The sequence below is a fragment of the Artemia sp. Qi Xiang Cuo genome, chromosome 14, assembly GCF_049724085.1.
Source record: "Artemia sp. Qi Xiang Cuo chromosome 14, ASM4972408v1, whole genome shotgun sequence".
NCBI lineage: Eukaryota > Metazoa > Arthropoda > Branchiopoda > Anostraca > Artemiidae > Artemia > Artemia sp. Qi Xiang Cuo.
In genome coordinates, this window is record NC_142807.1 from 42,837,219 (window position 1) to 42,861,093 (window position 23,875).

The 23,875-nt window shown below is 33.8% G+C and overlaps 1 protein-coding gene across 1 annotated transcript in view; it reads right to left on the minus strand.

The window, feature by feature from the left end:
- LOC148944496 (uncharacterized) overlaps positions 1 to 23,875 on the minus strand; it is an 82,508-nt gene that overhangs the window by 6,062 nt on the left and 52,571 nt on the right. The window contains 5 exon segments of the mRNA XM_089100626.1: positions 10,127 to 10,302; positions 13,843 to 13,952; positions 20,031 to 20,237; positions 23,685 to 23,708; positions 23,710 to 23,847. Coding sequence (XP_088956752.1) covers positions 10,127 to 10,302; positions 13,843 to 13,952; positions 20,031 to 20,237; positions 23,685 to 23,708; positions 23,710 to 23,847 — 655 coding nt within the window.

Here is a 23,875-nt window from a genome sequence, read left to right on the forward strand (position 1 = left end):
CCACCAATGACCCTAGCCACCAAGGACCTCAACCTCCAAGGTCCCCTCTTCTAAACCCACAAGGGGCCCCCTCCCTCCAACTTTTGGGCCCATCCCCCCATTTTCTTATACTTTTTTTAAGTTTATTTTTTTAACATGATAATTTTATTTCAACTTTTATTTACATGTCTTAGAATGACATAAAACATACTAAAAGCATAAAAAATTCAGATTTAAGCTAGATTTCTTAACGTATGTGGATGTTTGTTGTCTGAAGCCTGTGATTTGGGGTGGTTGGTTTACTATTTCGCACTTTTCTGACCTAGGTTTCTTAGCCTGTCGTAGATGTGTGTTGTCTGAAATCTATAATTTGGAATGTTTGGTTTACTATTTTAGACTTTTCTTAGCTAGGTTTCTTAACCTTTCATAGGTCTGTGTTGCATGAAACTTATGGTTTGGGATGTCTAGTTTGCTATTTTAGACTTATCTGAGCTAGATTTCCTAGCCTTTCGTAGATGTGTTGTCTGAAACCTATGATTTGGGATGCTTGGTTTACTATTTCGCACTTTTCTGAGCTAGGTTTCATAGCCATTCATAGGTGTATGTTGTATGAAACCCATGATTAACTTTAATATTTTTTTGGGGGGTGGGGGATGATCCAAAGGCCTCATTGGTACATTTTCGTTTATTTTTTAATAAAGTTGGGTTTTAGTTTTCATAAATATGAACACCATTCTGTGCACAGTTACCAGAACAAAGGAAACGTCAGAGATTAATTGACATTTTAGGGGATTATTTGGGGGTGAAACAGTTTGAGACATGTGACTTGACCTAGCTTTACTTCTCGGCTGTGGTCGCTAGAATAGACAAGTCCACAATATTGGATTAGTGAGATGGTTATGGATTTGAACCATCGAGGACCGCAACAACCAATTACCCTAGCCACCAAGGGCCTCAACCTCCAAGGTCTCCTCTCCCCAACCTCCAAAGGGCTCCCCTCCATCCAACTTTTGAGCCCATCCCCCCATTTTTCAATACTTTTTTTGAAGTTTATTTTTTTAACGTGATAATTTTATTTCAACTTTTTTTTAGATGTCTTAGAATGACATAAAACATACTTAAAGCATAAAAAATTAACATTTAAGCTAGATTTCTTAACGTTTGTAGATGTGTTTGGTCTAAAACTTATGATTTGGGGTGCTTGGTTTACTATTTTGCACTGTTCTGACCCAGGTATCTTAGCCTATCGTTGGTGTGTGTTGTCTAAAATCTATGATTTGGGATGTTTGGTTTACTATTTGAGACTTTTCTTAGCTAGGTTTTTTAGCCTTTCGTAGGTGTATGTTGTCTGAAACCTATGATTTGGGATGCTTGGTTTACTATTTCGCACTTTTCAGAGCTAGGTTTCATAGCCTTTCATAGGTGTATGTTGTATGAAACCCAATGATTAACTTTAATATTTTTTTCGGAGGTGGGGGATGATCCAAGGCCTCATTTGATACATGTTTGCATTTTTTTTATAGTAAAGTTGGGTTTTAGTTTTAAGAAATATGAACATCCCAGTTTAAAATACATCTGATTTTATTAATAACATTTGATTTTTTTTAAATAAAGTTGGGTTTTAGTTTCAAGAAATACGAACATCCAAGTTTAAAATATTATTTTATTAATAATATTTGATATCTTAATGAAGTTGGGTTTTAGTTTTCGGAAATAATAACACCCCCGTTTAAAATACATGAGAATTTACTAATAATATTTGATTTTTTTTAAATAAAGCTTGGTTTTAGTTTTCAGAAATAAGAACGTCCACGTTTAAAACACATCTGGCTTTATTAATAATATTTGATTTTCTAATAAAGTTGGGTTTTAATTTTCAGAAATAAGAACACCCATGTAGAAAACAAATCTGATTTGACTAAAAATATTTGATTTTTTTAATAGTTGTGTATATCTTTGGATATTTTCTTAAAAAATTTGGATTTTAGTTTTCAGAAATATGAACATTCCCATTTAAAATATATATGAATTTATTAACAAAATTTGATTTAAAAAAAATAAATTTGGGTTTTAGTTTCAAGAAATACGAACTTCCATGTTTAAAATAAGTGTGATTTTAAATATGATTTTATTAATATTATTTGATTTTTTAATAAAGTTAGGTTTTAGTTTTCAGAAATAAGAACACCCGCGTTTAAAATACATGTGATTTTATTAATAATATTTGATTTTTTTAGTAATGTTGGGCTTTAGCTTTTACTTATTTCAAAATAAAAAGGTTCCTCTTCTAATTTCGGAATTTTCTCAAAAAAAAGTTAGAGATCGATTCTATTTTTTTCAAATGAAAATAAAAAAGTTCTACTTAAGTTCCGATGTTTTTCAAAGAGGTGAAACATTTTTAAAGTTCTGTTCTAAATTTTTCGTAAAATATAGAAAAGCTATACTTCGAATGAAAATATTCGCTATGAAGGTAAAGAGTACCACTTTATTTTCACTATATCTCAAATGAAATAAAAACCTCACTCTTCCGTTCTAACTTTTTCCAAAGAAAACAAAAAAGGTTCCACTTCAGTTCTTAATTTTCTCGAAGACATAAAAAATTTTAAGTTCTGTTCTAAGTTTTTCCATAGGAGATAGAAAAAAGTTATCCTTTGATTATGAATATTCGCCATAAAGATAAAAAAGTTCCACTTTAATTCTGAGTTTTCTCAACGAAGTGAAGAAAAGTTCAAGTTCTCTTCTGAATTTTCTCAACGAAGATAAATAAGTTAAAGATGAATTCTATTTTTTCCAGAGAAAATAAACAGATTACACTTCAGTTGTGATTTAACCCAAAGAGGTGAAAATTGTTTTTAAAAGTTCTGTTCTAAATTTCTTATTAGAGATAGAAAAACGTTATACTGTGATTGTGAATATTCGCCATGAAGATAAAGAGTTCCACTTTAATTCCGAGTTTTCTCAAATAAGTGAAGAAAATTTCAAGTTCTTTTCTGAAAATAAAAATTTCACTTTAATTCTGAGCTTTCTCAATAAAGTGAAGAAAAGTTCATGTTCTCTTCTGAATTTTCTCAAAAAAAAAAAAGTTACAGATCAATTCTAATTTTTTCTAGATAAAATAAAAAGGTTCCACTTCAGTTCTGATTTTTCTCAAAGAGGTGAAACAAATTTAAAGTTCTGTTCTAAATTTTTCGTAAAAGATAGAAAAAAGTTATACTTTGATTGCGAATATTCGCCATGAAGATAAAAAGAGTTCCATTTTAATTCAGAGTTTTCTCAAAGAAGTGAAGAAAAGTTCAAAATCTCACCTGAAAATTTCTTTTCTGAAAACTGAGAAAACTCAGAATTGAAGTGGAACTTTTTCTACCTTCATAGAGAATATACAGAATTCAACTGTAACTTCTTTTCTATGTTCTACAGAGAAATTTAGAACAGAAATTTTAATTTTTTTTCATATCTGAGAAAATTCTGAACTGAAGTGGAACTTTTTTCTCTCCTCTGGTAAAATTCAAAATTAATTTTTTTCTTTTCTTTAAGAAAATCAAGAAGAGAACTTGAACATTTTTGCACTTCTTTGAGAAAAATCAGAATTAAAGTGGAACTATTTATCTTCATGGCGAATATTCATAATCAAAGTATAACTTTTTTCTATATGTTACGAGAAATTTAGAACAGAACTTAAATTTTTTTCACCTCTTTGAGAAAAAATCAGAACTGAAGTGGAACCTTTTTATTTTCTCTAGAAAAAAATAGAATTGATCTGTAACTTATTTTTTTCTTTGAGAAAATTCAGAAGAGAACTTGAACTTTTCTTCACTTTATTGAGAAAACTCAGAATTAAAGTTTGATTGTGAACTTTTTATCTTCAGAAGAGAACTTGAACTTTTTCTTCACTTCTTTGATAAAACTCAGAATTAAAGTGGAACTCTTTATCTTCATAGAAAATATACACAACCATAGTATAACTTTTTTCTATCTTCAATAAGAAATTTAGAACAGAACTTTAAATTTTTTTCACCTCCCTGATGAAAATCAGAACTGAATTGGAATCTTTTTATGTCCTCTGGAAAAAAATAAAATTGATCTGTAGGCTATTTGTTTTAATCGAGAAAATTTAGATTAGAATTTGAACTCTTATTACCTTCTCTAAGGAAACTTAAAATTAAATTGGAACTTTTCGTCTTCATGGCGAATATTCATAATCAAAGTATATTTTTTTTTCTAGTTTCTATGGAAAAATTTAGAACAGAACTTTAAATTTTTTATGACTTGGAGAAAATTAAGAACTGAAGTGGAACCTTTTTATTTTCTTTGGAAAAAAATAGAATTGAACTGTAACTTTTTCTTTTCTTTGAGAAATCCTAAAATTAAAGTGGAACTTTTTACCTTCATGGCGAATATTCGCAATCAAAGTATAACTTTTTTCTATCTTTTACGAGAAATTTAGAACAGAACTTTAAATTTTTTTCACCGCTTTGAGAAAAATCAGAACTGAATTGAAACCTTTTTATTGTCATTGGAAAAAATTAGAATTGATCTGTAGCTTTTTTTTAGAAAATTCAGAACTAAAAAGAGGAACCCTTTTATTTTTTGAAAAAATTAGAATTGATCCGTAACTTTTTTATTTTCATTGAGAAATTTTCAGAAGAGAACTTAAATTTTTCTTGAATTCTTTGAGAAAACTATGAATTAAAGTGGAACTCTTTATCTTCATGGCGAATATTCGCAATGAAAGTATAGCTTTTTTTTTCTTTTACGAGAAATTTAGAACAGAACGTTTACTTTTCTCCACCTCTTTGAGAAAAATTAGAACTTAACTGGAACCTTTTTATTTTCTCTAGAAAAAATTAGCACTGATCTGTAACTTATTTTTTTCTTTGAGAAAATTCAGAAGAGAACTACAACTTTTCTTCACTTTATTGAGAAAACTCAGAATTAAAGTGGAACTTTTTATTTTCAGAAGAGAATTTGAACTTTTATTCACTTGAACTTATTTGAACTTATTTGTAAAAAATTAGGATTAAACTGTAAGTTTTTTCTTTTCTTTGAGAAATCCTAGTTTTAAAGTGGTACTCTTTATCTTCATGGCGAATATTCGCAATCAAACTATAACTTTTTATATCTTTTACAAGAAATTTAGAACAGAACTCCAAATTTTTTTCACCTCTTTGAGAAAAATCAGGACTGAAGTGGAACATTTTTATTTTCATCGGAAAAAATTAGAATTGATCTGTAACTTTTTTTTTGAGATAATTCAGAAATGAAAAAAGGAACCCTTTCATTTTTGAAAAAATTAGAAACTAAAGCCCAACTTTATTAAAAAATCAAATATTATTAATACAATCATATGTGTTTTAAACGCGGGTGTTCTTATTTCTGAAAACTATAACCCAACTTTATTAAAAAATCAAATAATATTAATAAAATCATAAGTAAAATCCTATGTATTCTAAACGAGAATGTTCGTATTTCTTGAAACTAGAACCCAACTTTATTAAAAAAAAATCAAATGTTATTAATAAAATCAGATGTATTTTAAACTGGGAATGTTCATATTTCTGAAAACTAAAACCCAACTTTATTAAGAAGAATATGCAAATATGTACCCAATTATTAATAAAATCTGATGTATTTTAAACATTGATGTTCTTATTTCTGAAAATTGAAACCCAACTTTATTAGAAAATCAAATATTATTAATAAATTCAGATGTATTTTAAATTTGGACGTTCTTACTTCTGAAAACTAAAATCCAACTTTATAAAAAAAAAATATTATTAATAAAATCACATGTATTTTAAACGTGGGTGTTCTTATTTCCGAAAACTAAAACCCAACTTTATCAAAATATAGAATATTATTAGTAAAATAATATGTATTTTAAACGTGGATGTTCGTATTTCTTGAAACTAAAACCCAACTTTATTAAAAAAAAAATCAAATGTTATTAATAAAATCAGATGTATTTTAAACTGGGATGTTTATATTTCTGAAAACAAAAACCCAACTTTATTAAAAAAATATGCAAAAATGTACCCAATGAGGCCATGGATCATCCCCCACCTCCCAGAAAATTATTAAAGTTAATCATTGGGTTTCATTAAATATACACCTATGAAAGGCTATGAAACCTAGCTAAGAAAAGTGGGAAATAGTAAACCAAGCATCCCAAATCATAGTGTTCAGACGACATAAACCTACGAAAGGCTAGGAAATCTAACTAAGACAGGTCTAAAGTTGCACACTAGTCATCCCAAATCCTAAGTTTCATGAAACACACACCTACAAAATGTTTAGAACACTAGCTAAGAAAAGCCTATAATAATAAGCCAAACTACCCAAATCATAGATTATAGACAACACACACCTACGACAGGCTAAGAAACCTAGAAAAGTGCGAAATAGTAAATCATGCCCCCCAAATCATAGGTTTCAGACAACACACATCCGCAAACGTTAAGAAATCTAGCTCAAATGTGAATTTTTTATGCTTTAAGTATGTTTTATGTCATTCTAAGACATGTAAAAAAAAGTTTTAATAAAATTATCACTTTAAAAAAAATAAACTTCAAAAAAGTATAAAAAAATGGGGGGATGGGCCAAATATTTGCATGGAGGAGAGCCCCTTGGAGGTTGGGGAGAGGGGACCTTGGAGGTTGAGGCCCTTGGTGGCTAGGGTTATTGGTGGTTGTGGTCCTTGATGGTTCAAATCGATAACAATCTCATTAATCCCATATTGTGTACTTGTCTATTATAGCGACCACAGCTGAGAAGTAAAGCTAGGTCAAGTCACTTGTCACTGTTTCACTCCAAATAATCCCCTAAATTGTCCAATAATCTCTGACGTTTCCTTTGTTCTGGTAACTGTGCACAGATGGGTGTTCATATTTATGAAAACTAAAACCCAACTTTATTAAAAAATAAACGAAAATGTACCAATGAGGCCTTTGGATCATCCCCCACCCCCCAAAAAAATATTAAAGTTAATCATGGGTTTCATACAACATACACCTATGAATGGCTATGCTCAGAAAAGTGCGAAATAGGAAGAAACCTAGCTCAGAAAAGTGCGAAATAGTAAACCAAGCATCCCAAATCATAGGTTTCAGACAACATACACCAACAAAAGGTTATGAAATCTAGCTCAGGAAAGTCTAAAATAGCAAACTAGACATCCCAAATCATAAGTTTCATGCAACACACACCTACGAAAGGTAAAGAAACCTAGCTAAGATAAGTCTAAAATAGTAAACCAAACATTCCAAATGACCTAGGTCAGAAAAGTGTAAAATTGTAAACCAAGCACCCCAACTCATATACTTTAGACAGCACACATTTACAATCGCCAAGAAATATAGCTTAGAAGTGAATTTCTTATACCTTGAATATGGTTTCTATCTTTCTTGGAACTGTAAAAAAATAAGTTGAAATGAAGTTATAATGTTAAAAAATAAACTTCAAAAAAGTATAAAAAAATGGTGGGATGGGCCCAAAAAGTTGGATGGAGGGGGCCCCTTGGAGTTTGGGGAGAGGGGACCATGGAGGTTTAGGTCCTTGGTGGCTATGGTCATTGGTGGTTGCGGTCCATGATGGTTCAAATCCATAATCATCTCACTAATCCTATATTGTGTACTTGTCTATTATGGCGAGCACAGCCGAGAAGTAAAGCTAGGTCAAGTCAAATGTCTCAATCTGTTTTACCCCAAATAATCCCCTAAAATGTCAATTAATCTCTGACGTTTCCTTTTGTTCTGGCAACTGTGTATAGATATTTTTAAATTCCCGTGAAGCCTTTTGATTTTTCTGTCATGAATTCTTACACAATTGAAGCTCTATAAGTTCAATGTAATTCATGTCTGTATCAATTACACATCATCCTGCCTGGAAATTAATGATACTATGTTATCAATGAATGATCACGAGGTGAAATTGTGACAAACAGATATCTTGTCCCGTTAGTATTTCTAACATTATAAAAGAATGTTCACGGGGTGAAATTGTATCTTCCTTATTTTAGTAGCGTCACTCTCGTTAGTATTTCTAGCTCTGTGATTGGTTTAGAAAGAGGGCGTGGTCTTGCTATCCTCGGATTGTAGCCCTCTGATTGGCTATGATCTTGTTCGCCCTGTTGTTCGCTCTGTGGTAATACCTGGCCTTCTACTCATCATTTTGAAAAAAAAGGAAGAGTAGAGGCATACTGGCCTTTTCTTTTTTCCATTTTTGCTATAATAAATTTTATTACACAGTTTTAAACCTGACACGACTAAAAATTTGCAATAAAGAATCCAGTTACAGCTCTAGAAAACAAAGAAAAAAAAAGAATACTATTTGAGCCAATAACATGTAAGTTGGTCAAAAGATAATGGGGTACCACGGTTGTAGCTATGGCTGTAACCTCGTAAAGAACGAACCACGGGCCATAGACACCGAAAGTTTAAAAAGGTGCTTCACTGTCAACTGAGCAAGAATTACCATTTTAGTCTGAGTCAGGGATTGGCAACTGTTATTTTGGCTAATCTTGATAATCCTAGTAGGGAGTGACAGCTCCTTATGATTTTGAAAGATCGGTTCTCCTAAAATGTTAAAGCCAAGAAGTAAAAATAAGGAAATTATACTTTCCTATGGGAGGTTCAAAGCTCTTCGCAGCATTACGGCAGAAAAATTGGAATAGGAGTAACACAAATTCAATGTCCCGTTTCAACAAAAACTTATGTTGACTTCTTTATTTTTTCGCCTAAGTTAGACAAAGGTCTTTTTGTAAGGTTCATTGTGTATATTTTTAAAACCTACAAACAAACATATAAAGTTTTTCTGATGGAAGTAAATGAAGAAAGAGAGAAAATGAAGAGAGATAAAGAGAGAAAATAAAGAGAAAAAATGAAGCTTAAAACGAATAAAAATTATTGCTTCGCTGTTTATGCAACATACATCTTCATTACTGGTTTAAATAAGCCGGCACATGAAATTTCCCTATATTCGTAGGATTCTGTAAAAAGTAGCACTTTACTTACAACTGAGCTTGCTTAAGTTTTTAAATCGGCCGGCAACTTAATGACTTTTCTACTCCTAATCCTGTTTTGTTGCGTCGATTTCATTTTCCAGTAAAGCACTAGTTTTACTGAATTCTATGAATTTTTTTTCTCCAGTTGAAACAGAAGAGTGACATCAAAGAAGAAACAAAATAGTAGGATTAAAAAGAAATAGAATCAAGTAATTGATAAAGATATTGAAATAGAATAAATTCAAATGAAATAGAATAATATTGAAATAGAATCAAGAATCAACCAATAACCGAGACCTTTCTTAGATGCAAATTCGATCAGATCCTGACTCTTAGTGACTTGGACTGACTTGCTAAAATAGCAAGCTAAGTCCTTACTCGGTACGAAAACAAGCTAAGACAAAATTGCTTTGAATCCAAATGGATACACAAAGTGACTAATTGAACTCTCCAGTCTCTCCAACACCCTTCCCCCTTAACACCTAGTTTTCACAGAAATTTAGGCATGTTGCACGTTTTTTAGCAGGAATAACGAAGGATTTTAATATATGGTTCGAGAGTCCTTCTTCACCGCCAGGTTTTAAGCAGAGAGGCTTGAACGCTGTGCCTAGTTTGATCTAAAGTCTTGCGAGGATTTACAATTTGACAACACAAATATAAGACAGTCTCTAACAGTATGTTTACCTATAGCCGGAACTATGTTAAAATAAATATTGTTTTCTTAGGTTTTAATAATGTCAGATTTTATTATTCAGAGCTGGGATTCTTAGTGTTTTGTTTTGTGATTTACCAGAATCTTGTAGCAGCATCATGGAAGCCCTGGTTACGTTGCTTACAAATTTGACCATGGTTTTAATTGTTCAGCTAAAAAATTATTCACTAATTGGGAACCTATTTACAAATTTAGGGTTTTTATCATAAGTTCTAATGTAGCAATTTGAAAGAAACATTATTCCCAACATTCTCAGACAGAAAAAACAAGCATGATAGAAACGTAACAAAATAGGTCAAATACACTAGTTCTCGGAAATAGCACTATTAGATTCGCTTTTTAATAATGATAACTGAAGCAAAATCTTGGACTATCTGGAATATTTGACGATAATTTGAATTAATTTGGCTGTACACTCGAAAGAACTGTATACTTACTTTCCAAGGAATATCTTACAGAAACCTCCAACGACTTTGCACGTTGTTCTATAGGTCCTATGCTTAGATTCAGGCTGTCTACTGGGGAGGCGCAGCGTTGCCAAGCTAATTGAACTAAAGCATCCCCTATTGCATCAGCTTTCGGAACTGAATTTTGCTTTGTTACAGGATACGGGCTAAAAAGAAAATTAAGATAATTATAAAACATTAGAATGAAGAGAGAAATAGAGTGACAAAATGACTGGGCAAATGTGTCCTTTCGTTTGGTTATCTTGTAAGGGGTCTCAGGATTTCAAAGAAGTTTCGAAATTTGTGTGATAAAGAATGGTAAAACTGAAGTGACTGGTGCTTTAAACTGTTGTGGAAATGGTTCTTATTGTTTCTTGTGTTTTCACTCGTAATCAAGTTAGGATATTGTGAGGCACCAATAAGCCAGTAAGCCAGTAAAAAAATGAAATGGCTAGCATGAAATTCGGCAATCAAGGAATTTCGGTCTTACCAGTACATTCGGTCTTACCATATAAGTCCAACGCGTTGGAAGCATGTATTTTTGGAGCTAAGTTTTTTCTTCTGGTTAGGCCTAAAAAAATTTTCTTCAGCGGGCTATTTAAATGGAGTTGCTGTATATCTAAAGTTTCCTATTGTGAGGTATAAAGCGCCAACGGTTTCTTTCTTTTGCATTATCTTTGGAGAAAGCCTTGTTCTTGCTTGAAAATAGCGATATCAGTGACTTGGAAGATAGCGGAGACGAAACCGACCCTGAGTGGTGTTTACCTGGAAATACATTTGCAACAAATACAGACCAAGTGTCCTCTGATAGTGAAGAAAAGTCTCAAGACTTTCTAGATTGGTCTAATGTCAATGACTTCTCAGTCCAGTTTGAAGAAGAAGAGGACGATATTCCACTAGCGCAGTATATTTCAGCACTCACAACTGATTCTGTACCAACAAGTCCCTCAGCAAGAGTTCGCCGCCCCAACAAAAGTGGATCAGTTCAGATACCTTGAACGAGCCTCATTCATACCAACGGGTATGAATGAGGGTATAACGATTCAAGTCAACGGGAAATCTGGAAGCCATACGAATACTTTTTGAAGTACTTCCCTGACTCATTTTGGATGCAATGGCTTTCAAAATGAATTGTCATTACCAGAAGGCCACAAACAAGTCTTTGCTCGCTAGTGCCTCTGAACTGAAAGTATTCTTTGGCATTTCGATCGTCATGAGTAACATAGAGTTTTCTTGTCTTCGAATGTTCTGGAGCAAGAAATTTTGAGCCCCTATCACCTGCGAGAAAATGCCTCGAGATCGGTTTTTCAAGCTTAGACAGAGTGTGAAGTTCCTTTTGTATGACGAGGTCGACGAGGATACCAAAAGAAAGAATCTTCTTCGGAAAGTGGATCCCTTGCTGAATATTGTGCGAGATGAGTGTCTAAAGCTTGAGCGAGGACAATTCGTTTGTAATGACGAGCAAACGATTCCTTTGCTGGGTGATACAGTTTGAAGCAGTACGTACCAAATAAGCCAAATCTTTTTGGCTTGAAGTACTTTGTTTTAGCAGGCTCAACAGGTCTGGTGTATGATTTCGTAATCTATCAAAGAAAAACAACCTTTGCGCCAGAACTACAAGCTAAAGATCTTGGCAGTGCAGCAGTGCCGCTGTGCTACACCTATTCCAAGATCTAAGTGAAGTTTCATACCTTTTCTTCGATAGGTATTTTACTAGCATGTTGTTTGTCGAACAATTATCAGAAAAGCACACAAATGGAACAGGCACACTCATGAAAAATCTATTTTTCTAGCTTCAAGTGGCTATGGCAAAGAACCTGAGCTACCTGTGTCAAGATACCACAAGTCTGAAAGAAAATATGTAAATATTCCCAGTCCTCTTGTGGTAAGACAGTACAACATATACATGGGTGGAGTCGATTTCTGTGACCACATGGTGAGCTATTACAGATTCAGCAGCAGGACAAAGAAGTGGTCAGTTCGAGTTCTTCACCATTTCATTGAGTTGGCTCTTTCGAATGCCTGCCTTTTCTACCGACAGGATTCAATCAAAGATAACAAACCCTAAGATCAGGTGATCCATTTCAGATTTCAGGTAGCCTAACTGAATATTTAGTTGAAGATCTTTGGCGATCAACCAAGGGCGACTTTTCGCGAATGTGAAGACGATAATGACGAAGATAAACTGGAGCAGTCGGCTAAAAGAAGAAGAGATACCCTTTGACATCCGGACCGGAAAGGAAATCGAATGCAAAGCCTGCTCCTCGCTTTGACGCGACACAGAATAATTCGGCTTGATGGATACCTGGATGCGAAATGTGAACCAAAGTGTTCTGCGAAGCGTGTCAGGTCTATCTCTGCTTTCAGGTTGGCAAGCAAGTTCGAGAATGTTTATCGGATTTTATTAAATGATAAAGGATGTTTTTGTGTGTTATGTACGTTGATCGTATGTTTTCTCATGGCATTTTGTAACTTGTCATGAAGTTGAGTCCCAATGTCCAATGGGTTGTACATCCCTCCCCAGCCCCCCAGCACTTAGAAAAAATATAACTTCCATTCCGTTGTATTGTGCTGTTTTTCATCGGTAAAATCAAAATTTCATATTCGCACCTACTCAGGAACATGCCTAGGACCCAGTAGGTTAATATTTAACAACAGCTCAACGCTCATTTTTTTTTTTTATTTTGACAAAAAACTTCTACACGATCGCCAAACCACGTTTAACAATAACTACGTGTCCAAATCGTTGAAGGTTTGGTGAGTAGCCTACCTGTCAATATTGAAAAACCACATTCCCTAGGTTTTATTGATGAATACTGCCATCTTCAGGTTAAGATTGTAAACATTCCAGACAAGTATATTTATTTTATGGCTATCATGTAAATATTAGTAAGGATACCACAAATATATGTTTGTTAAGTATATAACCAGCCACCGTGACTCATCCAAAGAGAGCCTCTTTGAGAGAAGAACAAAAATATTTTGTTATGAATGAATTAAATTGACAAGTGATAATGCGTTTCATATAAGAGGATTAAGAATATGTAATAACTTTTGGTGTTATTACTACATATCATTCATTATTATGTATCCTTATTGCAAGCTTTTGATTGTGTGCCATAGGCGTAGGCAGCATATTGTCTAGGGGGGGGCAGTCGATAGTGTGATGGAGGGCCTTTTATCAACTGCTTTCCCAACCATCTGCTTTTTCAGCCATATCTAATGTAAATTTGAAGGTCTAGGGGGGGGGGCATCTGCCCCCCTGCCTCCCCCTCCCTACGTCCATGTTTTGTGCTGCTTATATTTTAGTCCTTTAAAAAAATATTTGATGATTTTTTTTTGTTGCTACATTAATTAGCTCTATACTAACAATTAACACTTTCAACTAGGGGCTGTTACCTAAAACAAAACAAAAAATCAAGTTCATTTAATTTTGCTATTATTGTCTTTTTGGAGCTTTCTCACTGATTTTTCAGATTTTTATTTTATTGAGTCTCGCTTTTATCATTCACCGTTTTGTTTTTCTGTCCGGGTCTGCTGAGAAATGTCCCTCAACAGTAGGGTCTAAGTGATTAGCTTTCTAAGCTTCAAATCCGCGTTATCCTTTTAACTCTAGTTTATCAGTTGCTTTTAAGCATAAAATGGCCCTTAAAAATGTACTCAGGAACTTAATACGCATAATAGAATAGAGGATAACTCTGGGTTACCTTAGTAAAGGAGTAGCTGATGATGATTTTACGTCCCACATCCTTTTCCTCATTTCTTCACCAGTAATTCCATGTCGTCGTAATTCATTGATTGTGATCTTGCCAACTCTCTAAATAATACACCACTGTTAATTGTTGTGTAATTCTCTGTAGAGATGCACCATTACAAGGTTGAACAATCTCATTTAAAAAAAAAAAAAAAAAAAAAAAAAAAAAAAAAAAATCTGACTTTACTGGAAGAGCAACTGTCTTAAAATATTTATCGTGTTTTTTTTTTTTTAGCTAAGTTCCAAATAAACCACTAGGCTTTAGTGTTCGACTGAGTTAATCGAGACAAAAATCGATTTGGGTTGAGACCCTCCTTATTCTTTGAAGTTGCTTATATTCTCTCCATTTTTAAGTGTGTCCCGAGTACCCAGTACTTTCAGGGAAACCCAATACATGGTCATTTTTGCAGCAGGTTTTAATTACCTCTCTTGCAAGGGTGAGTGGCCTACTTTATTTTACATAAGTGCTGAATGATGATTTGATGAAAAAAAAACAAAAAACAATTAAATGGGTTTTCAGGATTCTATTGGAGGAAAATGTATTTTCAGAGACTGTTGGAAACTTAAACTTGGTTCTCTCAGGCGTCCTAAAATCAATTATCAATCTCGTCAATTGGTTAACTATCGTAAGAACTTTGTTCTCTGCTAGTTATAAATTAAATATAAAACAAACTAGCAAGTTTTCTCAACTGAACGTAAGGAGCAAAATTAAAACTTAAAACGAACAGAAAATTATTACTATATGAGGGAGGTTGCCCATCCTCAACACCTGACTCTTCGCGCTAAAGTTTTTTAGCACTTTTAAAAAAACCTTCTTACTGTTCTAATTAAACGACCTTTTTGTTTCAGGAGTCGTTCTTAAAGAATTGAGACTAAGTTCAAACTTTCGTGTAAAGAGCGAGATGTTGATGAGGGAAAAGCCCTTTTATATGGGTAATAGTTTCTGTTTGTTTTTAAATTTTAAAGTTGCTCCTTACACTATTGAAAAATCTTGTTTTTTATTTAATTTCTGATTGTTTTTTAAATAATGCCAGGAAATCTGGCTCCAACTCCACGGAAAAATCTCCATCTCCAGGGAAATATCATCCAGACAATTCAATACCAGTGAAAATTTACCCCGGACAATTACCCTTAAAATCTCCAAGCGTAAAATTGAGTCGGAAAAGAGAAGGCTAGACATATAAAGAGAATTTCGTATAGAAATTCTGGGAAATTCACCGAGTGTAAAATTTCTCCTGAAAAGGTTACCTTCTGGGAAATTTCCTCCCCATGAAAATGTATCCCCATGGAAAAAAGAACCAGCGGAAAATTCACCACCCTCCAAAAGAAAATGTAATGATAATTTCCTGTAACAAATACTATGCGTTAACAATGGGCACATTTTATGACTTAAAGACCTTTCCTCAGGGGCTGTGTGTGTGTCATGTTATCTCCAAAATCATAGTTATTGGGCATTTCAACTATGTTGAATAAAATGGCTATCTCAAAATTATGATCGGACGATTTTAGGAAAAATAGGCGTGGGAGGGGGCCTAGTTGCCCTCCAATCTCTTTGACCACTTACAAAAAGCCAATAGAACTTCTTATTTCCGTTCGAATCAGCCCTTTCCCGATATTGTTGGACCATTGGGTTGATACAATAACCCCTGAATTTTTTTTTTTTTTAATAAGAATAAAAAATAAACACCCCTCCGTGATCTTTTTGCTAACTAAAAATATAAAATTCCACATTTTTGCAGATAGGAGCTTCCAATTGTCGGCTTCCATATTTTAGTGACTTGATGCTTTTTGATAATTTTGATATTCTCCTTCGCGAGGATTTATTTAGCCTTCCAGGTGAACCATGGGCTCGTCGGAAATATTGCTTTCTAAGCTGCGACCTAGACTTGATCGGATGGGACCTCAAGTCTCCTGCCACAGAGAATCGAGGACAACTCAGCTTCGGGATGTCTTTGCCACAAGGCATCCAGGCCACTTTTTCTGATTTTTCATGGGTCAAAAAGGGTGCCCCAAAAGCTATTTTATTTCTTCAAAGGTGAATTAGGCGGACGATCTCGATCAGAGAATTTATCTCCAACGAGAATAAGTCAACAATCTCATTGCTCACTCTCTTAACACTAAATGGATACATTCCTATTTACTACATGGGATCAAAGGTGAAAAGAGCCACTCCTCTAGATTGTTTTTAAGAATCCCTTACATCCAAAAAATATCCATCGGGAAGTTTGGAACTATGCAAATGATGATGCCTCGTACACAATGTTACTTGGCTCCAGATGCTTGAACACAGACACACATAAACACACCTACACAAACAAATGAGCATGGACAGATAGATACACATAAACATAAACACGAATTAGTACGTAAAACGCAGAGGCATGCTCAGGTACAAGAAAGCAAAGACAACACAAACATACTTATTCGATTTTAACAACATACCAAACATCTTGGAATGCATATTTTTTCGCCTAATGATTTTTTTTACCAAACTTTTAAACACACTATATTATGCCAACCATCAATTACTACAGAATAAACTAATAGCCCCGTAAAGACATTCTTACGACATACAGCTACTCTTACTCGATTTTGGAGCAATGATCTCGAAATGCACATCAAAACAACAAAAACCATTTTTCTACATTTTTTTGTAGTTTGATTTTTTTTTTTTTTTGTAAATAGATTTATTTTCTCTCTCTAAGACAAACTGCGTTGTGATGCTTTCGGTTTATTCGAAAAGCCAAAATTCGTGGATACAACGAGAAGTTCGCCTAAAAATATATTTTGAAAAAAAATTCCTAAAGTTGGCAAGATAGGTGGATACATGCAAGGTTCAAATCAACGCTTATTGAGTGCCGCTATCTCTTAGCGACGGTTCATCTTTGTATTTTGGTGTATCTTGTAAATATATAAGAATATTCCATGTCCTAAGATGTGTGTCCAGCTAGATAGAGTTGAGAGGGGTTTTAAGTAAGAGATTAGTTTCAAAAATTTGGATTCACTTTGACCCTTCTTAAATTAGCCATCTTATCTGTTTCACCAATAATCTTTTTTTATATTGGATGAATTTTTTATGGACCGATTAAAGAAATTGCAATAAAACTTGGAATAGTTGATTTGATATCCTATTGTGTAACTGTTTATTTTAAAAAATTATTTACATATCATTTTATTTCAGTTCATTTATTTAATACTATAAAAACTAACTCTAATGTAACAATATACAGCAAAAAATGAAAGAGTAAACAAAAATCACTTTCTATATCAATGCTGAATAGAGAGTAGTAAAATTATTGTTTAAGTCTGAGAGATGATATTGACAATGTACAAATATTGCAGTGGCATTGGCAATGCACAAAAACAAAACGAACCAAAAAGGATAATAGAGGTGTGGCAGAACTTTTGGGTCAAAGCCGACGAAGACGCTTTCGAGGATTTTTTGAGGATTTGAAGTCTTTCTAGGAGTTTCCCAAGAGGACACTACTTCCCCACTTCTATCTAATCCCATGGGAATACATTAAGCGTTCGGCTATTTAATCTCTAAAAAAGCTTTGACTACCAGCAGATTCTAGATTAATCGTTTAGCCTACTTTAGGATTCGACAATTAAGTCTGAATAGAAGTAAAAACTGTATGAGATTCTTGGGCAAAAAACTTTTAGAGGATTTTTTTTTTTTTGACTTGCAAGTAGTTTTCTATGCGTTAGATTCATCTCTCCCCACTTCTTTACTGATTTCTTTATGAATTTATACCTAAAAATTACCTAGCCAATGATCATGGCAAGCAACAGGGTAGTAATAGGAAATAGTCCAAATGGTGACGCTGAACTGGAGTATGTTCAATTAAAAAACAAGCTGGTTTTAGATTTTACCAAAAATCTTAAATAGCGTTAATATTCTTTTTTGGCGACCAACTTGACCTTTAGTCTAATTAGTTTCACATTGCAATTGATTAAAATTAAAAAAAAAATTTAAATGCTTGGCCATCTTATTTTTAAAATATTTTTGTTTTTAATAATTTTTGTCAGGGGGAATGGCTTTAAATGGAACGATACCTTATCAAGATTAGTCCTAAGTAGGGTAACGTACATTAAGTTTATTTTTAGGAGAGCAGGATCAAGAATTGGTCAAATGAAGGAAGTTGTAAGAAAGGGCAATGCCGGCTCCATTTTGTACATTCTTGGTCACAGCTCTTGGAATTCTCAGTGACAATTTATGTGATCTCGGCTCTAATTTGTGCAATTTCGGGATCCGTGATTTTTTACCACGATATTTTGACATTTGTGGGTAAGCACAACAGTGACCACAAGTCACCCACAATTTGTGGGTAACTCGATTTAACGTTTGATATTTGTGGGTGACCTTTTTCTTATAAGAACCTCTTATAACCTTTGAACCTTTTCTTAGAACCTTTTCTTATAAGTTGTCATTCGCGGCTCCAAATAGAAGAATCTCGGGTCCACAAAAACAAATCTGGGTGACAAAGGCAGCAATCTCAGTTACATTTGCTATTCTCGTGACATTTTGTGCATTTTCAGGTCCTTTTTCTCCGACTTTGACCCGAAAGAAATGGTATTTAGAGGAGGCAAATCTCATTGTTTAAAGCGTGTTACCCTAGCCAAATAGTAACAGGGCTTAAAAGAAGCAAATACAGTTTTTAATCGTGTCATACTAACAAATAAAACATTAGGAGAAAGTAAGCCTTTCTATTTGCCAAAAGATTAATTCTAATCCGAGAGGGGATGGGGATTAAAAATTTAAAGAATGCTATTACTGATAATAGAGCATACTTTAGCCACGACCTTCATTTTTGAAAGATATATTACATGTTATTGAGAAAAGTATGCATGTTTTACCTTTACTATCCCAAGATACGAAGGGCATTCATGTGAGCCTTTCAGGGAATGTTTTCTAACTTAGAATTTAGCTGTTAAAAATAAGTAATATTTTCACGCTACTGCTAAAGGCAGTATGGAAGGTATGATTGGAAGGAAGGTATGATTGCGAACATAAAATTTACCTTGTCATCAAAAACTGAATCCATAGGAAATAGTATGTTATGCCATTTTTGCACCTATAGCTACTAACGGTTACTCCTAGCTGCATTTCGAAGAACATCAGGACAGTGGCTGACAGGGAAAAGAATAAAAGGAGATAGATAATAGAAGACCTGATGTCAGAAAAATAAATTTTAACATGTTAAGAAATCTTCAGGAACTGTAGGGAGTTGGATGAGAAAAATGAATTTTTGATATGAAAATCAGCTCAAGTCGTATCTAGCTACTTAGCTGATCCTTACTAATACAGAGAGGATTGAAATCGCACTTCCTACAATGAAATTTAAAAAAAAGTGCGCTATGATATCAAAAATGACCATCCAATATTTTAAAATTAGCAGAACTGACCACGGAAAAAGGGTATAAATATAACCTAAGTTTAGCAACAAAGGCTTTATGAAAAGACGGAAGAAAGGAAAAACGAAAATAAAACGATCCCCATGGAAAAAAAGCTATTTTTCTTGTTGTTAAAGCCAAGGGATTTTGCTTGCTGATCAAGTCAAGGTTATGTCTCGCTGATTACAGTCTTGCTGATTACAAGACTGTAAGTTTTCAGGTTTCTGTATAGGGTTTTCTGCCAAGGCACTTCCAGTGGTGTCTTTTTTGTTTCAATCCGACGCCGTTCTTAGGGGGTTCTGGCTACTTTTTTTTGTTACTATGGGATGTGTTTGTCCTTTACTAGCTAGCAGCTACCGCTGCAACCACGATTAGTAGAATTTGGAGGTCAAAAGGCATAACTAATTTTACTAAACCTATTATCTAGTGCTGGATGTTGGGTGATGTCTTACTTCTAAGTCAATTTGTATATTACTGAAATGGTATTCTTTTCTAATTGACCTTTAAATAATAACGAAAGGATAATTATCTAACTAATATCATTGCTGAATAATTTAATTCACACTCCTGTGTTATGTATCTAGTTCAGATTTAAAATTGTATTTACTTGATTACGAAAAGATAATACCTTCTAGCCATAGCAATAAAAAAAATTGGTAGCGAAAGACATTATTGATAAGAATGGTAAAAATTTTGTCGTAGTAATTTTTTTAATTACAAATTGAGTTGTAATAAATTACAACTTACCTTCCAGTTTGAAAGTGCACCTTTTCGCTGATTCGCTCTTGTTTTACTCTTTGACTTTATAACCATCACTCCACAAACGACTTGAGGAGGAGCGCCATCTTCTTCACCTCCAGGAAAACTTGGAAGTTTTATGCTATATGTCAATAAGTGATCTTTAGCTGCTTCCGCTTTTAGAGATCTTTCTAATGCGATGACAATTTTGGCCCACTGGAAAACAATACAAGATTCGTCATAATTTATTAATGTTAGTGAATGACCCTTGTGCCACAACTTGTTCCACCGGAACTGAGGCAAAGAGTTTATATTGCAAGTTTTTAGCGTGTTTTTTGTTGCAAAATATTACTTTGGCAAGTAGAATTAATTCTGAGGGGACCAAAGAGACTTTAAAAAAATGGGAAGCAGCATTTAAGAAAGAAACAAAACTGGCGAGACTAAGTGAAAATTATAGGAAACTATCGGAAATTTTTTTTTAAATTGTAAAATGTTAAGTGTAGGGATGCTTTTAAAGTTTCCTTATGTTGTTTACGTATTAATAAAACACTAGTTAGTAAATAATAGTTGCACATTTGTGTTGATCATCAAAGATTAATAATGAATTTTGAAAATTAAGCGCTAAATGATTGTTAACATTTTTTCCCCCAGGTATCAAAAGGGTTCATGGCAATATAGTATAAGTAAAGAGCGATCCGTGTAAATAGCAACCTAAACTCAAACAGATACAGTATATGGATAAAAAAATTATTGATTTTGTACAGATTCCAGAAACGTAAATTTTTAAGTCCGAAAGGCCCATAATATATTAATAGGATAAGTGAATTTGAATAAGTACAGACAAAAGAGTTAAACACCCCCAAAAAATTATCTGATCTTGGTGAAAACTGTAGGATCAAATTCTGGATTTCGAAGAATTCACTAACAGAGTTATCAAGTTTCTAATCAAGTTCTCAAGTATCACGTTTCCAATAAGAATTTTCAAGTCGATTTGAAATTTTGTTTTTTTCGGGCCATGCGTGCGTGTTTATTTATTTGTTTTATTTGCTTGTTTTTTTGTTGTTTTTTTTTAATGCTTTTTTCTTATGGTCAGGGGTGATTGTGTCAAGATAGTAGTCGTGAAATTCCAAAAGAAATTTCTTTTGAACGTAAATAACAGATTCTAGTATCTTTATGGAAAATAAAATGTGATTGGAGGGCACCTACAGCTTCTCCTGCGCCATCTTTCATCTCAAAGGCCTGTGATTGCAAAACATGGTGTCGCGTTAAAATTTCCAGATATCGGTTTAAATCAGGCTTGGAATATAATAAAATTTGTCAGGATCTCTTCAGAGACAGCTTGACCCCTGCAGCTCCTGGGGTGAAAGCCCGAATTTAGGAAGACGTGATGAATTTATATTGATAATTTTATAATTTATAACTAAATATTTGAAAAAAGATAGCATGGGTTTGTTATTCATTGTTTAATTTGGGGTCTTGAAGATATTTTGGTCAATCTGTAAATGTTTTAACCTATTCAAAAGACATTTCGGGAAACGACCTCCACTTAAGCAAAAGCCTAATTTCAACTAAAAAATTTAACATTTAATTTTCAAACAGCCAGTTGTAAGTAACTGAATGTAAAGAGCGCCCCGAATCCAATAGCAATCAAAACTCTAAAAAAAATGAAATTTTGATAGCAATAAATACACCCCAAGAATCATCTCTTTAAAAGAACTGCAAATGCATAAAATCCAATAAGTTTGAAAAACTTGTACCAGCATTAATTAGCATAATAACGTTGCATAAATTATGAGAAGAGGAAAGCATCCCCAAGAGGGGGATTTCTTGAGGAAAACGACATATTTAGCTTATTCATGAACTACATATCGCAGGTTTCATGTTGTTATTTGAAAAAAACAGTTCACCCCAGAAAATTCCCTCCTCACGGAAAATGCTCACTGTTTAAACTCCCCCAAAGCAGAAATCCCCCCCCCCAAACAAATTGGCTCTATACTTGCCAATAACAAATACTACACGTAATCAACGGGAAAATTCCGTAACTTACAACCCTTTCCCCAGCGGATGTGGGGTGTCATGTTATCCTCAAAGGCATAGTTATTGAAACTTTCAACTATGCTGAACAAAATGGCTATCATAAAATTTTGATCGACGACTTTGGGGAATAAAGAGGTGTGGGAGCTGGGAAACTTGTCCTCCAATGTTTTGGTAACTTAGAAAGGGCACTAGAGCCTTTGATTTCCGAACAAAGAGCCCTCTTTCGATCTTCTTGGATCACTGGCTTGGTAGGATCACCAGTGGAGAAAATGTATAAAGGAGCTTGAAACCTCTATGTTCGGGTTTTCTGATACGAAGAATCTGATGGTGTGATTTTCATTAAGACCACTAGAGTTTTGGGGGTGTTTCTCCTCTTTTTCGAAAATCGGACAGATTCTCTCAGGCTCGTGACTTTTGATGGGTAACATTAAACTTTATGAACTTAAAATATTTGGAACTGGCATAAAAATTAATTTCTTTTGATGCATCTAATGTTACCATAACTCTGTATTTTAGAGTTTCGGTTACTATTTAGCCCATTACTAATGGGATCAGTAGATCTTTTTGTAGGGAAAGGTGTGCATGAAGCCTTAAAAAGTGATGCACCGTTTGCAAGAGGTCCTTCAGATGACTATGGGGGAGGTATTTATCCCTTAGCCTCCCTTCATTTGGAAGAAAATGTTTGGACTAAGTGTACAGCATGGGTAATGAGGGGGTGGTAGCCTTTTTCTTATTGTACAATATCAGTCTTTTAGAAATTAAGAATCACACTTGTATACTAGCCTGCACAGAGGTAGGAGGAGAGGAAGGGGTATCACTTAAAATCAAAGTTTCTCTGACCTCCATTCCTCCTTAAAGACACTTGATATCACGATTACAAAATAACTTTTGAAAATTTCAGAGTCTCTCCTCAGCTTAACAAAAATGAGGGGGGAGGGGGGGGGCACCCTTTTCAGCGGTGATTTCAAAGCATTCTTTATGCTAAATTTTAACCTAAGTGTAAAGATTGCGATAGAGGAGTACAACTCTCTCCCCCAAATTTCAGATGACCTTGAGCCTGATATTAAAACAAACAGAAATTGAATTAAAAAAAAAATAAACTGGAGTGAAAGAGCGATGTTAAAACTTTGAATGATCAAAATTACCATGTGTATAAGGGGAACTGTTTTCCCTTTAAGTTCCTAATTCTCGACGCGAAACGTTTATCTTATGTTCTATTGTCTATTGAAACGTTTATCTTATGTTCTATTATCTATTGAAACGTTTATCTTATGGCAACCTGCCTCATATATTGGATATTTTCTGTATGTTATAAGTTTTAGTGCGCTTGATTTTCATTCAAAAATATTTTTCTTATTTCAATTGTTATATTTTCTTATAGAGAGAGGAATTTTATTTCAAAGGAAAAAAAGCAAGAAATTTTGAGAGGAGAGCTTCAAAATTCAGACTATAAAAAAAAAATAGGAAGTCTAAAGTCTGATATTTTTTTGTCAGAAACCACGGTGAAGACGGTCTTTCCCTATCATCCTGTGCCACAACTCCCTTCTTTTTCACCTTCGATTTCACCCGATTTATTCACTAGATATATTATGTATTTATACATACAAAGATATATAGGAACCTTACCTGTTTCACCCACTCTTTTTCTGAGCCGTTCTGAAACTATTGAATAAGTATTGCCCATGGAAGCGATCAACATGTTCAGCAATAGAATCGGCACAAGAACCATGAAAATGGCAAAGATGATTTTTGTCAAAGGTGGCTCGATTGTCTCGTTGAAAGCACTGTACTAAAAATACACATTACTTAAACTTAGT